Source organism: Fukomys damarensis, unplaced genomic scaffold (assembly GCF_012274545.1).
Source record: "Fukomys damarensis isolate Sample0158 unplaced genomic scaffold, DMR_v1.0_HiC HiC_scaffold_38, whole genome shotgun sequence".
NCBI classification, from domain to species: Eukaryota; Metazoa; Chordata; class Mammalia; order Rodentia; family Bathyergidae; genus Fukomys; species Fukomys damarensis.
The window spans coordinates 31,771,043-31,784,886 of record NW_022900950.1 but is presented as its reverse complement, the minus strand read 5'-3'; the positions used below and the strand labels follow the sequence as shown (position 1 = coordinate 31,784,886).

Here is a 13,844-nt window from a genome sequence, read left to right as displayed (position 1 = left end):
ACACACACACACACACACACACACCAAACAAAAAAAAAAAAGGTTGAGAACTTTTTCAAAGATGAGGAAAAAAAAAGTTTCAGAACATACTGTAGACAAGCAGCTCTGGACTTTCTCCCATAGGCTCATGTGTTGAAGGTCTAATCTCCAGCTGGTAGCATTACTGGAAACTTTAAGAGGGGAGAACTAGTTGGGAAAAAAGTAGCTCACTGGAGATGTGCCTATAACAGTCCCTGGTCCCTTGCTCTCTCTTTTTCTTTGCTCTTCCCCTCTCTGCCTTGAAGTAAGTCATTTTGTTCCACCTTATGATGTTCTGCTTCAACACTTGCCCAGAAGCAATGGAGCCACATGACCATGAAACCTCCAAAGCCATAAGCCAAAAACACCTTTGCGACTTTTAGTTCTTTATCTCAAGTATTTTGTCATAGCAATGAAAAGCTAATGTTCTTTCAGACTATAACATACACATAAATCTGGAAAATTTTTTTTATTTTTGGTACTGGGGATCAAACTCTTGACCTTGCACTTGTGAGGTAAGTGGCAGAACCACTGAGCTAAATTCCCAGCCCAAATCTGGAGAATCTTGATAAAAATTCTTGAGTTGGGGGTATAGCTCAATAGTTGAAAGCTTGCCTAGCATGTGTGAGATCCTGGGTTCCATCCCTAGCACTCAAAAAATAAAAAATAGAAGTCTGACTCAGTAGGCTTACTCAGGCCTGAGATCCTAGGTTTCTATAAATCTCCCATAACTGTGATTACCGCTGATCTAGTGGTCACATTTTGAGCTCTACAGTTCTCTAAAATGTCAGACAAAAGACCTAAGAACTACAGGTACAAACAAAAATTGGTGCACACTCAAAAATGAAAAGGGTAAGAGCTTAAAAGTTCTCCTTATAGCTTCTTGCCTCTGTAAAGCTTGACTTAAACACTCAGCCTTCAGGAGCCCTCACTTTTCAAGTGAGCCATTGTCTTCCAACAGCTGAGAACTAAGAGAAGTCCACACTGATTCCCAACAAGTGGCTAAGTCTCTAGATTCATGTTCAAAGAAAAAGCAATAAAAACTAATTTAGGACCACTTCAATTCTGGAGCCTAAATGTACATATTTATTAATTCAACGAGTCAACATTCAATATAAGCTTCGCTGACCTTCTTAGAAATATAAACAATCACTTAGATTTATTCTTTTCCCCCCTAAAAAGTTCAGTGCCTAGGTAAAGACCATTTTAAAGACCAAAGTTAAAACTACCATATACTAGGAACAATTTTCAGAGCACAGCCCTTTTGGTAATTGCAAAACAGCACCATCTCCAAAATGTCTAACATTATCAGTCACACACTATTATGTATCATAACCTCATCAGTAATAACAGACTAGAGAACAGGTTTTCCCAAGACAAAAAGTTTCCAAAGCCCTGAACTGTAAGAATCCAGTTCAAATGTCAAAAATGTAACACATATACTTTCAGTATTTGTACTCTGAAATAATGAATGACTTAAAGGACACTTTAAAATGTTTGCATTTTTTTTTTCTTTTTTTTTGAGACAGGGTCTCACTATGTAGTTGAGACTGACCTGGAACTCACTGTGTAGCCCAGGCTGGTCTCAAACTCACAGTGATCCTCCTGCCTCAGCCTCCCGAGTGCTAGGATTACAGAAGTGTGCCACCATGCCCAGGTGTTTGCATTTTATTGATCAGAACATCTTCACAAACATGAAAACAGTAATGCACATACATGAAATATGCTTTGTTTTACACAACACTTAAAGAGCATGTGAATTCACCATTTTTTGCAGGAACAACACAGCAACCTACTTCCTGCCACACCTGAGAATATTAAGTCCACTGACTAGCAACTTCTGGTCTAGGACTTACTATGAATTTATTTCCAAATAAGTATATTTCTTTTACAACCTTCCCTAACTCCAAATGGTTAATCAAGACTGAATCTTAAATCTTGCTATATTACTTATTGCAATGTAATTATGAAAATTGCACCCTGTTGGGTTTTATTGATTAATACTTTTATCTCAGAACCATGTACACACACACACACACACACACACACACTCATTCCATCACTTGGGGTAAACTGATTAAAGCCATTTGAATTTTTTAAATAAATTATTTTTCATAAAATCATTAACACAGGGATATACCTATACCTAAATTACTAATTAGGAATGTCAATATATTTGGATTTTAATGGTTCCAATAGTTAATTAAGAGTAGTGAAATCTGGACGTACAAATTACTATAGCTTGGGCTCCAGGGAATTTCCTACATGGATAAAAGGCTTAAGTTTTTTTTTTAAAAGATCAAGTTCAAAGATGATGTTGTATTTTGTCTCTTCACTAATTATCATTAATTGTGATCGTTTTATTAAAATTTATTAGGTTGCTTATATTTTCATTGTTTAAATAAGGAACATAGTAGGATGGGTTGGGCAAGTAGGTCCACAGAAAGTAGGTTATACAAAAATAAGTTGTCACCCACCTCACCACGTGGTTTTGCTGTATCAAACATCTTTGAAAAGTGGGGTGGGTGGGTAACCCACTTTCTGGTCCCCTTTCTGTCTCTCTTAGACAGAAGCTGTCTTTCTCTCAATAGATTTTTCCTACTCTTTAAAAAAAAGAAAAAGAAAAACAAGGTGTCATTGTTAAAGACTTATAAGCAAATAAATATCTACATGTGATAGACCTTTTAATTTCTGGAGCCAAATCACAAGTCATATAGAGGATGAAAATAAGGGAAACTGCTGGGTACAATTTGTATAAATTGTACTAAGTAGAGCAGAACATTGACTACCTAGGCAAACATACAAATATTTTTAAACTCTGCTGAGTTAGTTGAGAAAGACTAATATTATCTATGTAATTTAAGAATATCTAACTACTTTTGTTCTTAAAAACATCACCATTATGAAGTATTTTTGTGACACCAAAAATAAAATCAGAATATTCTTGCTAAGCAAGGCCAAAATGAATTTCTAAAGAATTGGAATGCCTAGCTCGGTATGGTAGAGCACATCTGTAATCCCTGCAATAAGTAGGCTGAGTCAGAAGGATCATCATGAATTAGAGGCCAGCCTAAAATACATAATTCAGGGCAAGCCTGGACTTGTAACACCACACGATAACTTCTTGTACCCCTTTTGCTTTAAAGTGAAACCTGAACAAGATACCGCAAATTATGGTGTCAAAGTTATTAAAATATTTAAAGTGAAAATAAATTTTTCTAATGTAAGGAAAGTAACAGTATTTCTACAACAGACCATCACCTATAATGATCCTTAAAATTTTAATGGTCTGTCCTTTACCAAAAAAAAAAAAAAAGTCACCATGTTAAAATACCTAATAGATTATTAGCAAAATGAAGTTATTTTGATTTAAATGGTATATGTATGCTTGCTTAAATTTATTCTTAAAATGAAGCAGAGTATCTTCTAAAATTAATGTAAATTATGATGGTAGCTAATAGAAAGTAATCATATACATTCAGAACCAGATAAACATAACGTTTTAAATTGTAAAATTTTAAAGAAATAAAATAAGCAACCAAAAATTCAATCACTATTTGGCAAGCACATAGCACCATGCCAAATACCTTATACCCATTCATGTATTTAATATGCACAACTCTGTGAGACAGTGCTCATGATGTCCAATTTACTAATGAAAAAAGTGAGCCTTAGAAGAAGTTAAAATAATCTGCTTATACTCTTAAAACTAATATAAGGTCAAGTTCCAAAGTCTATACTCTTCTCCACGGTATCTTCAAAGAAATCTCTTTCTCATTCTATAATATTCATTAACACACTACAATCTTACAATTCTAGCTAAACCTGAATCAATCTCTTTAACTATAATTAGCATGGACAGAATAATGAGAAAGAACAGCTAAAGCCTCTAAAGAAAGAAAAGGCTCTCTCTCCCCATTTTCAAAATGAAGGAGAACAAACTTGGAAAGTAAAAATAAATGTTTTTGGGCCGGGGATTTAGCTCAGCGGTTTGGTGGCCTGCCTCACAAGTGCAAGGACCTGAGTTCAATCCCCAGTACAAACAAACAAACAAATTAATTAATTAAAATAAAATAAATGTTTTTTGCTAAATTTAGCTTAAAACAGGCTTCAATGTTTGTAGGTAAGAACTCTATATTCATCTTTATTAATTCTCCATGCTTACTTTCTAGACAAATAGGGATAAACCTCTAGTACAAGTGAGCTCTTAATATGAGCTTTTATGCTTTGTAAAAACAATGGCCAAAGTATAAAGAAATAAACCAGCTAACCTAAGAATGAACCACTAATTCCTAGACCCAAGAGGCACCATGATTTTACTGAGCTACTCTTATGTAAAAATTAATTTAAAATCTCCAAAGCTATAAAATTAGATGACCACAGCCAATAGTGTGTATAAGGCAACCAAATTTCATTTGCATGTTTAAATATGGCAAGATATCTAACATTATACCACAATATGCACCTTAAAAAGTCTCCCAAAATAAAATCTGTTATAAGAGCTCTTTTATAATCAATTGAACAAAACTTTCTTGCAGTCATGATGTTGAAGAAATCTTTCTTAATTCAACAAAAAAAGTAATCACTACACATAAGGCACCAGTTAAAAATAAGAGTCTAGAAAGTACATGTTTGTACCTATCATTTATGTCAACAGAATTTATTCTTTCTAAAGCACAATCCTGGAAAGTCAACCCAGCTGACTGTTTATTTAACAGAAAACACTCATACTTGAGTCTTTAAGAACTAACATTTCTAAAGAAGTTTCAATAGAATGTTACTTATATATTTGAAGAAAAGATATGACTAAAAAAAATTGAAGTCTGCCAATTAAAAAGCAGACACAAGGGCCGGGGATTTAGCTCAGTTGGTTCCACCTGCCTTGCAAGTGCAAGGACCCAAGTTCGACTCCTGGCACCAAAAAAACAAACAAAAAAAATATTATTCTAGCGTTTTCTAGACTGCAGAAAACTCAGCACCTATGGTTAGTAATATAAATTTGTCCCATATTTCTGAAAGACTATTATCAAAAGGTGTCAAATAAAAAAAAAGTTGTCAATTATCAAAATCTGTGTGTTATCGTGCTTGTTTTGGCAGCACGTATACAGAATGTGTGTGTTCTTGCCCTAGAAACTGAGTTGAGAGAAATTCACATTGAGCTAATCATGTAAGAAGCAGACACAGGTTAATAAATATTTAATCTCTTTCATACCACCAGTGGCCTCTCTCCACTACCTACTTTTCATCTTATAAAAGACTCGGTCATTTTTTTTTTTTTTTTTTGAGACAGGGTCTCACTATGTAGTTGAGACTGACCTGGAACTAACTCACTTTGTATCCCAGGCTGGTCTCAAACTCACAGCAATCCTCCTGCCTCAGCCTCCCGAGTGCTGGGATTACAGGCGTGTACCACCACACCCAGCTGGTCATCTTATTTTTTCCTAATTTGCAATATAAAAACATTGCTTTCCTTTGAGATGTAAATTATCTATATTATTCTAGATAAATTACCTGAACCTGATTTTTTAATCTCCCTTTTCACAAAATAAAGAAAAAAAAACCTAGAATCACAAAAAATTGAGGCAATTAAATAATAAAATATAAAACATTTAATTTATAAAAATATTACTTTTTCATATTACCTATAACAAAATTATCATTAATATAAATAAAAGCAAGTTTCCCTGTCACTACATTAATAATACCCTTGATAAATTTTCACTAGATTTGGAGGACATGTTTGAGAAGCTAACAAGAAGCTTCTGCAGGGAGGAAAGGGAAAAAATTGTTAGAAGAGGGGTCTGCACAGATCATGTAAGATATCCTCAAAGCAGCTACAAAACTCTTCTAGTGGACAAGTGGACAATTTTAGCATAGCCTGACTATCAAGAGATATTTATAGAAGCAATAGTTGATTTCTAAGCAAGAGTTGCTTGAATGGTTTAGCCAACACCATAGGTCTTACTACCGACAATAGCTACCACTTGTTAGGAACTTCTGTACCCAGAAACATATCTCATTTAGTCCACAAAACAGCTCTACAAAGTAGGCTATTCTATTTTTGCAAATGAAGGAATAAAAAGGTTTGCTAAGTTAAATATGCAAAGATAAATAAGTGAAGAAATAAGAGATTTAATTCCACAGGCCTCACATCAGACTCCAAACTCCAAATCTTTAACCATTATTCTAATCAATAGGGTTAGTACTCTTCCTACTGTTTGCTCTCTGGGAGAAATAAGAGGCTGTGTACAAGCTATAAACAGGAATTATTCATAGGTGCTCTGTTACCCAGGTACATGGACTCCAAGAACTCTACCAGGGCACCATATGTATCTCTCAAAGCCTAAAACCTCACCTCTATTGGTATAATCTGGGAAAGTACATTCCACAGTTTGGCAAACAGAGATGACAAGAAGTTGAGTGATTTCAGTAAATGGAAAGTAGCTCTGAGTGTATTAATCTGGAATTCTAAACATAATTTGATAGAAACATTACTATACAACATTCATAGGTAAAGGATTAAAAGATAAATAAACTAATATTACTAACTAGAAATCTACTGAAATGCCCTTTAAAGCCAGTCATTTTTCAGTACTTTCTTCATTTTCTCTATATCTTTCTAAAATTTTTCTTGAGATTTTTTTTGGGGATACCTGGGATTGAACTGGGGTCCTCGCGCTTGCAAGGTAGGCCACCGAACCGCTGACCGAAATCCCTGGCCCTTCTTGAGATTTTGATATGCCAACAAGGCCTATCAATCAGCAGGACTGAGAAAGAATTTCCATTCCAAACTGTATAAGGTATAATCTTATTAACTGTTCGAAACTTGGTCTTTTTCTTCATAAAAGAACTTCAGTAGCTGGGTATGGTGGCACATACCTATAATCCCAGCACTCGGGAGGCTGAGGTAGGAGGATTGCCTTGAGTTCGAGGCCAGCCTGGGCTACATGGCCAGTCTGAACTACAAAGGAAGACGCTGCCTCAAAAAAAAGACAAAAAACAAAAAAAAACTTTAGTAAATACCTCCACTTTTACTACTATCCCATATTTCAAATAATATAAAAGTCATCTTTCAAAGACTTAAGAACACAAACAGTACCAAAACAAATTTTAAATGTCAAATTACTCTGAAAATATAAGATATCATCAGTAAGTCTGGTAATAGAGATGGTAGAGAGGATGGATGTTCTTAAGATAGAAAATGGTGCAAAGTGGGGGCTCAAACTGGTTCTATGCAAAAAAGAATGTAGAAAAAGTACTAGTAGTGAAATTTTCAAGCAGGATAAACTCTGGACCTCCACAATCCACATCTCCTCACAAATAAGCCATAGCAGAACCACATAACTTTTAGCCTAACTGTTCTTATCCTAATGAAGAGCTTTAAAAAAAAGAATAGAGAAGAAAAGAAATAAATATGATACTTCAAAAATCTTTCCCTGCTATCCCCAAAGTATGCAACTTATTAAAGTGTAAAAAGCTGACAAAAGTTAAAACCTGTCATTCCACTATTAGAAACATAATGCAAATGTATATGTAAACTTACATACTGACTGAAACAGCATACTAAACTAAACCAACCAAAGAAATGTAAAAAGACAGGTACCAGCACTTTCTCTTGCAGTGGTGGTGGTGGGATGCATTCATGGGGACCATATGGGAAGATGATTCAGTAAAGAAGACAAAGATCACAGTGACTCAATTTCAAACCTTTCTTTTCACAAAAGTGCTCAACTTTCTACCCACCATGTATTAGTTTCCTCATGTATTAATCTTTTGCATATTAACTCTCATTATGACAAAACTTAAGTCATCTCAGTGCTTTGAGAAGCTAACCTCTCCCATACAATATAAAGTGAGAATTTAAATTCTTCTACCATTGTCCATAGCCAAGAATTATACACATTTCAAATGATACTTTTTCTATCTACAAAAGTACATATGGTAAATACAACAATGCTTTTCATACATCAATTTAAAATATTACTTTTTAAAGTGCTTTCTATATATCAATGTTAACTGTTTTGTGAAATAAAAATGTATTACCAGGAAAACAATCATATATTTTGAGGTTACAGTGTTATCAAATTGTTTAGAAGTTTCTAAACATTTACTTTCAATAATTTACTTCATCATAAACAAGTAACAAACAAATTCATGGACTGAGACTAGTACAGGGCCCTTGAATATTATGATAGTAGTGTCCTCAGCCATATATTCTCAATACACAGGACAAAGTCTTCAGAAAGTTCTCACAAGACTGCTAAGATGACAAGACCTAACAAAAGAGCTCAGATGAATGGCTAAGAACCCCTTTGTACTGTTTTTCCTGTTCCACGTTTTACTTCAACAAGTGAGAAAGACACTAAGACCCTTAGCCATATTTTCTTAGATCATCTGTGATAGAAGGAAATTAAAGAGTTTACTGAACTCTACCTCTATTACTTATAATCAAGCGTATATTTTGCCTAAGAGTCTCTATGGTCCTCACCCTCAAAAGATCCAACCTAAAACATCTTTTCTCCATAAATTCTCATAAACCTAGAGGATTGACTGCTGCTTGACAATCACCAAAGACTTAAACTGGCACCAACATGTTGCTGCTACACAAGTATAGTAGGTTCATGTATTGCCTCTACTATGAGATTAAAGGAAAGCAACAACAGTCCTTTCAATTTTCCACATAGCATCTAGTAAAACTGCCTACAATAGAGGTACCTGATTGATCTACTTTCAATGGGTCACATAAAGCCATAGGCAAAAACAGCTTTAATTGGTCCAGGGCAGGAACCAGGCCAAGTGGGATTTTTGGAAAATTATTTACCCCACAAGCTATGAAATGTTACTAAGTATGGCCTATCTGTTCTCTCGTGCCATTACAAAATATCACTCAGTAATATCACACATTAGCCTGCTTATACAAACCAGAAATTATAATTACTTAATTTTTATTTAGTTTCCTTAAAATTATATCATTAAAAAGACATTATAAGTGAACAACAAAAGAAATACAGGCAATTTCCATGATGTAATTCACAATGTGTAACATGTAACACTCCTATTGTTAAAGAGTATTTGTAACACAGATTTTAAACAGTCTCAATTCAACCATTAACAATTAAAAAACATACATAACTGTACCCACCAGATACCACATAGTGACACATCTTGCCACAGGAAAAATTCACCATATTATTTTAATTGTCAATTGGAAGATGCCTGAATTTCTAGATAGAGATTGAAAAGTGAATGCTCTAGACAGAGACTGAGGTTTAGAAAGACACACTATTGGGCATGCTTGTCATTTCTCAGGTGATACAATTACAGCCCACAAAGTTGGCACAAGATCACAAAAGTAAAGATTCAGGGCCTCAAATCACAGAAGAATGTTTATTTCACTACATTAGTACACTTACATGAAGACATACACTAGTATCTCTCAAATGTTGAGATCACATTTATTTTCCCTCTAAAATAAATTTTAAAATAGGCACTGCATCTTTCCTTTTCCAATCCCTAGTGATATTCACTACTTTCTAAAACATGTCAGTAGCTCTAGAACATATATTTTAACTTTAAGATACACTCAGCCAATTTCACATATTAAAAATATTTAGGATTCATCTGTCATTCATTTAACTTTCTATACAAACAAAACAAATCCTATCTATTACAAATAGTTATTTTTAAAATGCAAAAAAGTCACTAGGGGACCCCCAAGGCAACTTAAAGTCTTTCTTTCTATGCCCCCCCAAAGAGCCTCTGATAACTATATTTCCAGGCTATATCTGCTTTTCAGCATTTTACTGTTTACTTCTATACTGTCAGAGTGTCTACTGTCCTTACCACTGCCAACTAGTTTACTTTTGTCCAACTCTATTCTACTTCTAACATATGGATTGAGAAAATAAACATTCCAACGTGTAAGAAAACTGTCTAAAACGAAGAATACATTTATTTTTTGAAAGCTCTAAGAAATCTACAAAATCAAATCCATACATTTAGTCTATCAAGTCTAGCTGCATTAAAAGCATTTTCAAATTACCTTCTTGTTCTCATTCATGTTTCAAAATGCTTTAAAAACATTGAGTCTTCCTAATTTTTAACCTGAAATGTTATACATGTTCAATATATGCAACTCACTCAAATTCAAGATAATTATGTTGTAAAACCATCACCATTAGTCTTCCTGAGCCTCATTTTACACAGCCTTCTGTTCTGATTCAATCCTTCCCAAAAGCATTTTAAGATGATATCATTTTTTTCTAAAATTAACATTGAGTCTTTCTTCCATTACATAGAAAACAGAATGTTACATAACTTAATGTTATAATAATTGCCACCGAGACTTAAAAGCTCCTGAAACATCTTTATCTGCTATTGATGCTAACCAGAATGACCAACTTCTCTTGATGACTATCAGAATTAACATGACTTTCACTAAGACTCAAAGGCATCAAACTATTCACATCAACTTGTGATGGAATCCTTATAAAATACTGACTCAAATTAAAATTAAATTTTAACATGAAAAGATTTTTAAACTGTTTTTCAACAGTTGGGCCAGTTATGGAAAACTGAAAATTGGAAGTTTGCCTTGTAATGAGGCATTTCAATTAGGAGAGAATCTCTGCAATTTAGACAAAGCAGTCAAAAGTAAAGTTAAAACATTACTAATATGCCTACATTGGATCATTTTAGATGCTATCTTAAAAAAGGAACACATTAAGATAGGGAAAATAAGCACAATTTCATTTCTTCACATAAAAGATTTTCCATGCACGGAGAGCAAATAAAATTCCACATATAAAAGACAAAAAGAACAAGCAAAAGGCAAGACAAATATTTCATTCCACAAAAATTCTCCCTTCTTCAAATAACACTGCAACATGTATGTGACAATCTCAACATCACATCTAAATTCCACTTAGTTTAATAGTTAAGTTTCAATTTCACCTACCTTTCTTCTCTGAGAGATGTTGAGGGCACCAAAGTCATTAAACAAGGATGAAGCAGGTGAAGTCAGAGGATCTGGAAGGCAAGTTACATAAGTTTTCACACAGACTACTCAGGTAACCCACAAGTCAAACAAATATTAATTTGGCAATGCCTACAATGGTAATAAAAATCATATACCACAATAATAAAGTTCAGTGCTGCACACGAAGTAAATTTACAAATATTTTCTAAGTGAAAGAAACCCAAACTGATGAACACTTCATTGGGTATATATTTGAATATTTATTCAGAAGCTCTACAGATGAGGATACAACTGTTTGATTAAAGTAAGAGAAAAATCAAACAGAAGGGGGAAATAACTTCATTCTGCTTTGGCTTTTTGAGAAAGGGTCTCACAGTATAGCCCAGGCTGGTCTCAAACTCATAATCCTCCTAGCCTCCTGAGTGCTGGATCATAGCCAAAATAAATGTGTATGTTCCCACTTGAGACCAAACCTGAGAAGGATAAAAAGGTATTGGGGGGAGTCAACCATAGTTTCTGAGAGATCCAGGCCTGGATTTAAACATATTGAGAAAGCCCTCATACTTTCCACACTATAAACTATTCCGTATTTTCAAGTTTATCAAGAGATATCTGATAGTCTTATTTTTTTAAAAAAAAAAAGGTAAGCTCTTAAAGATGAAAACATTAAATGTTTCAAAACACAAACATAAAATCTGAAGATTTTATAAGCCCAAAGTCTCAATATTCTGCAAGCAGAAGTTACAGAGCTGTATCTTTTTCCTTTTTCTCTGCAGTACTGAACTTTAAGAGAGGAGACAAAATTATATTTCAAATTTATTTAATTATTTCTCACTTTATAAATGAGAAGTGTCTGAGAAGGTATGTATGAGGTGCAGTGAAATATTTTATCTTCACTTCTGAGCTTGAGTAAATCTTTCTTTTCTTTTCCCTCCCTCCCTCCCTCCCACTCTCCCTTCCTTCCTTCCTTTCCCAGTACTAGAGATCCAATCTAAGGCCATGTGCATGCTATGCAAGCACTCTACCACTGAGCTATAGCCCAACCTTTTTTAGTTTTTATTTTGAGACAAGTTTAGCTTAGTTGCCCAGGCTGATCTCCAACTTGTGATCCTCCTGCCTCAGCCTCCCAAGAAATTGGGATTACAGGTATGCACCATCATACCTGGCTACATTTCTTTTCTCCATTATTCTTCTCTCTCGTCTCTCTGCTCTCATTCTTGCTCTCTTCTTCCTTCCCTGGGTATTGAACTCAGGGCCTTTGCACTGAGCTATATCTCCCCCCAGTGCCATTTTTAATTCTTATTTTGAGATAGGATCTAACAAATTTACTAAATTTCCAAGGATAAACTCAAATTTGCTATCTACCTGCCTCAGCCTCCTAGACTGCTGTCATTACTGGAGTGTGTGCCATACCCAGTTTATGATCATTTTATGTTTCTTAATCTCATTAAATTATCTATGCATATATACATGTAAGCCCTGATTTAAAGAATCTCTAAATTTCCCCATAATTTGATACAAACAAATTGCTGTTTAATTTTTCTGGGCTTCTTCCATCTGGATTTTCAGTCCAACCATTCATTAGAATTAACATTAACATTAATAATGCAAAGAGAAAGAAGCTGATAAAATATAAAATAAACTATTTTATGCAATTTATATACTTAGAACATTTAAAATGTCATAATAAAACTCATCCTTTGTGTTTCCTTCCTTGCATAGCACTTAAAAGTTAGTATTTAAATTTTATGGGAATATGAAAATATATAATGATACAAATTAGTCTCTAATACTTTTATTCCATATTAAATTTACTTTTTTTCTATAGCACTAGATTCAAATTTCCAAATATAGAAATGTGATACAGAATATGTTTATCACAGGAAACAATCAACATACAAATTCTTATTCTCACCACTATTAATAATCATTAACATTTTACTAATACAAAGTATTAATACTCAAATTTTAGTTTTATTTTACTTTTTAAAGCCATTGTTGAGCATTTTAATACACAGAATATCTGGAAATTATGTTTCAAAAGTCTTAAAAATGTTCATCATTATTGAAAGCATAATTCTAAGTTGCATCTAAAAGAAATAATTAAGAATACTGACATAGTCCAATAGAGTAAATTTACTTAAATAAAGAAACAAAAGTAGTTAAGTAAACTATGCAAATAAACAATGGAACTTAACTCATAGTGATTCAATAAGCATTCATGAGTAAATATGTCCAATGTGTTCTTAGGTAAAGTATTAAAAATACTCATGCATTTAAAAATAGGGCAATCTAAACCTTAATATTTATCCCTCAATGGAAGTTGATTTTTATTTTCTTAATATTCATTTAATGTTTTTAAAATTTCTACAATGAATATTTTGTTTCTAAAATCAGAAACACACACACGATGCACATAAGCAAAAGGGAACAGTTCTTACCATGGCCTGCATATGGCTTGGCACTGTCATTTAGAAGGCTTGGGGAGCTGCTACTATTAGTCATTCTCTGAAAAATAAAATATGAATATATAGTATCACTGAAAAATACAGAATTAAAAGTAGTCAACCAGTTAAAACTGATGCTCTTTGTTTTTATATTACTAACAAACTAATACTTCTGTACATGCTGCTGCTTGGATTCCAGCTATCTACAAAAACTTTCAAACACTCTATAATGTATCAAAAAGTGTCTCACTAGCCAGGAATTTTAAAGCAAAGACGCAGGCCTATTCTGAATTGTACGTCCATAATTTATTAGCCTGGGCAAGACATCACCACTAACTTTCCTTGTCCATAAAATATACATTCCAGTATCTATCTAAAGGGACATAAAATAACTGCATAAA

At 33.7% G+C, this 13,844-nt stretch overlaps 1 protein-coding gene across 4 annotated transcripts in view; it reads right to left on the bottom strand.

Moving 5' to 3' along the window:
- Window positions 1-13,844, bottom strand: part of Pan3 (poly(A) specific ribonuclease subunit PAN3) — a 126,444-nt gene that overhangs the window by 95,792 nt on the left and 16,808 nt on the right. For all 4 annotated transcript variants that reach the window (XM_010623842.3, XM_033759917.1, XM_010623841.3 and 1 more), the window contains 2 exons: window positions 13,438-13,504; window positions 10,976-11,046 (listed from right to left, as the gene is read on the bottom strand). In XM_010623842.3, the coding sequence (XP_010622144.1) occupies window positions 10,976-11,046; window positions 13,438-13,504 (138 nt within the window). The remainder of the gene's footprint in view (window positions 1-10,975; window positions 11,047-13,437; window positions 13,505-13,844) is intronic.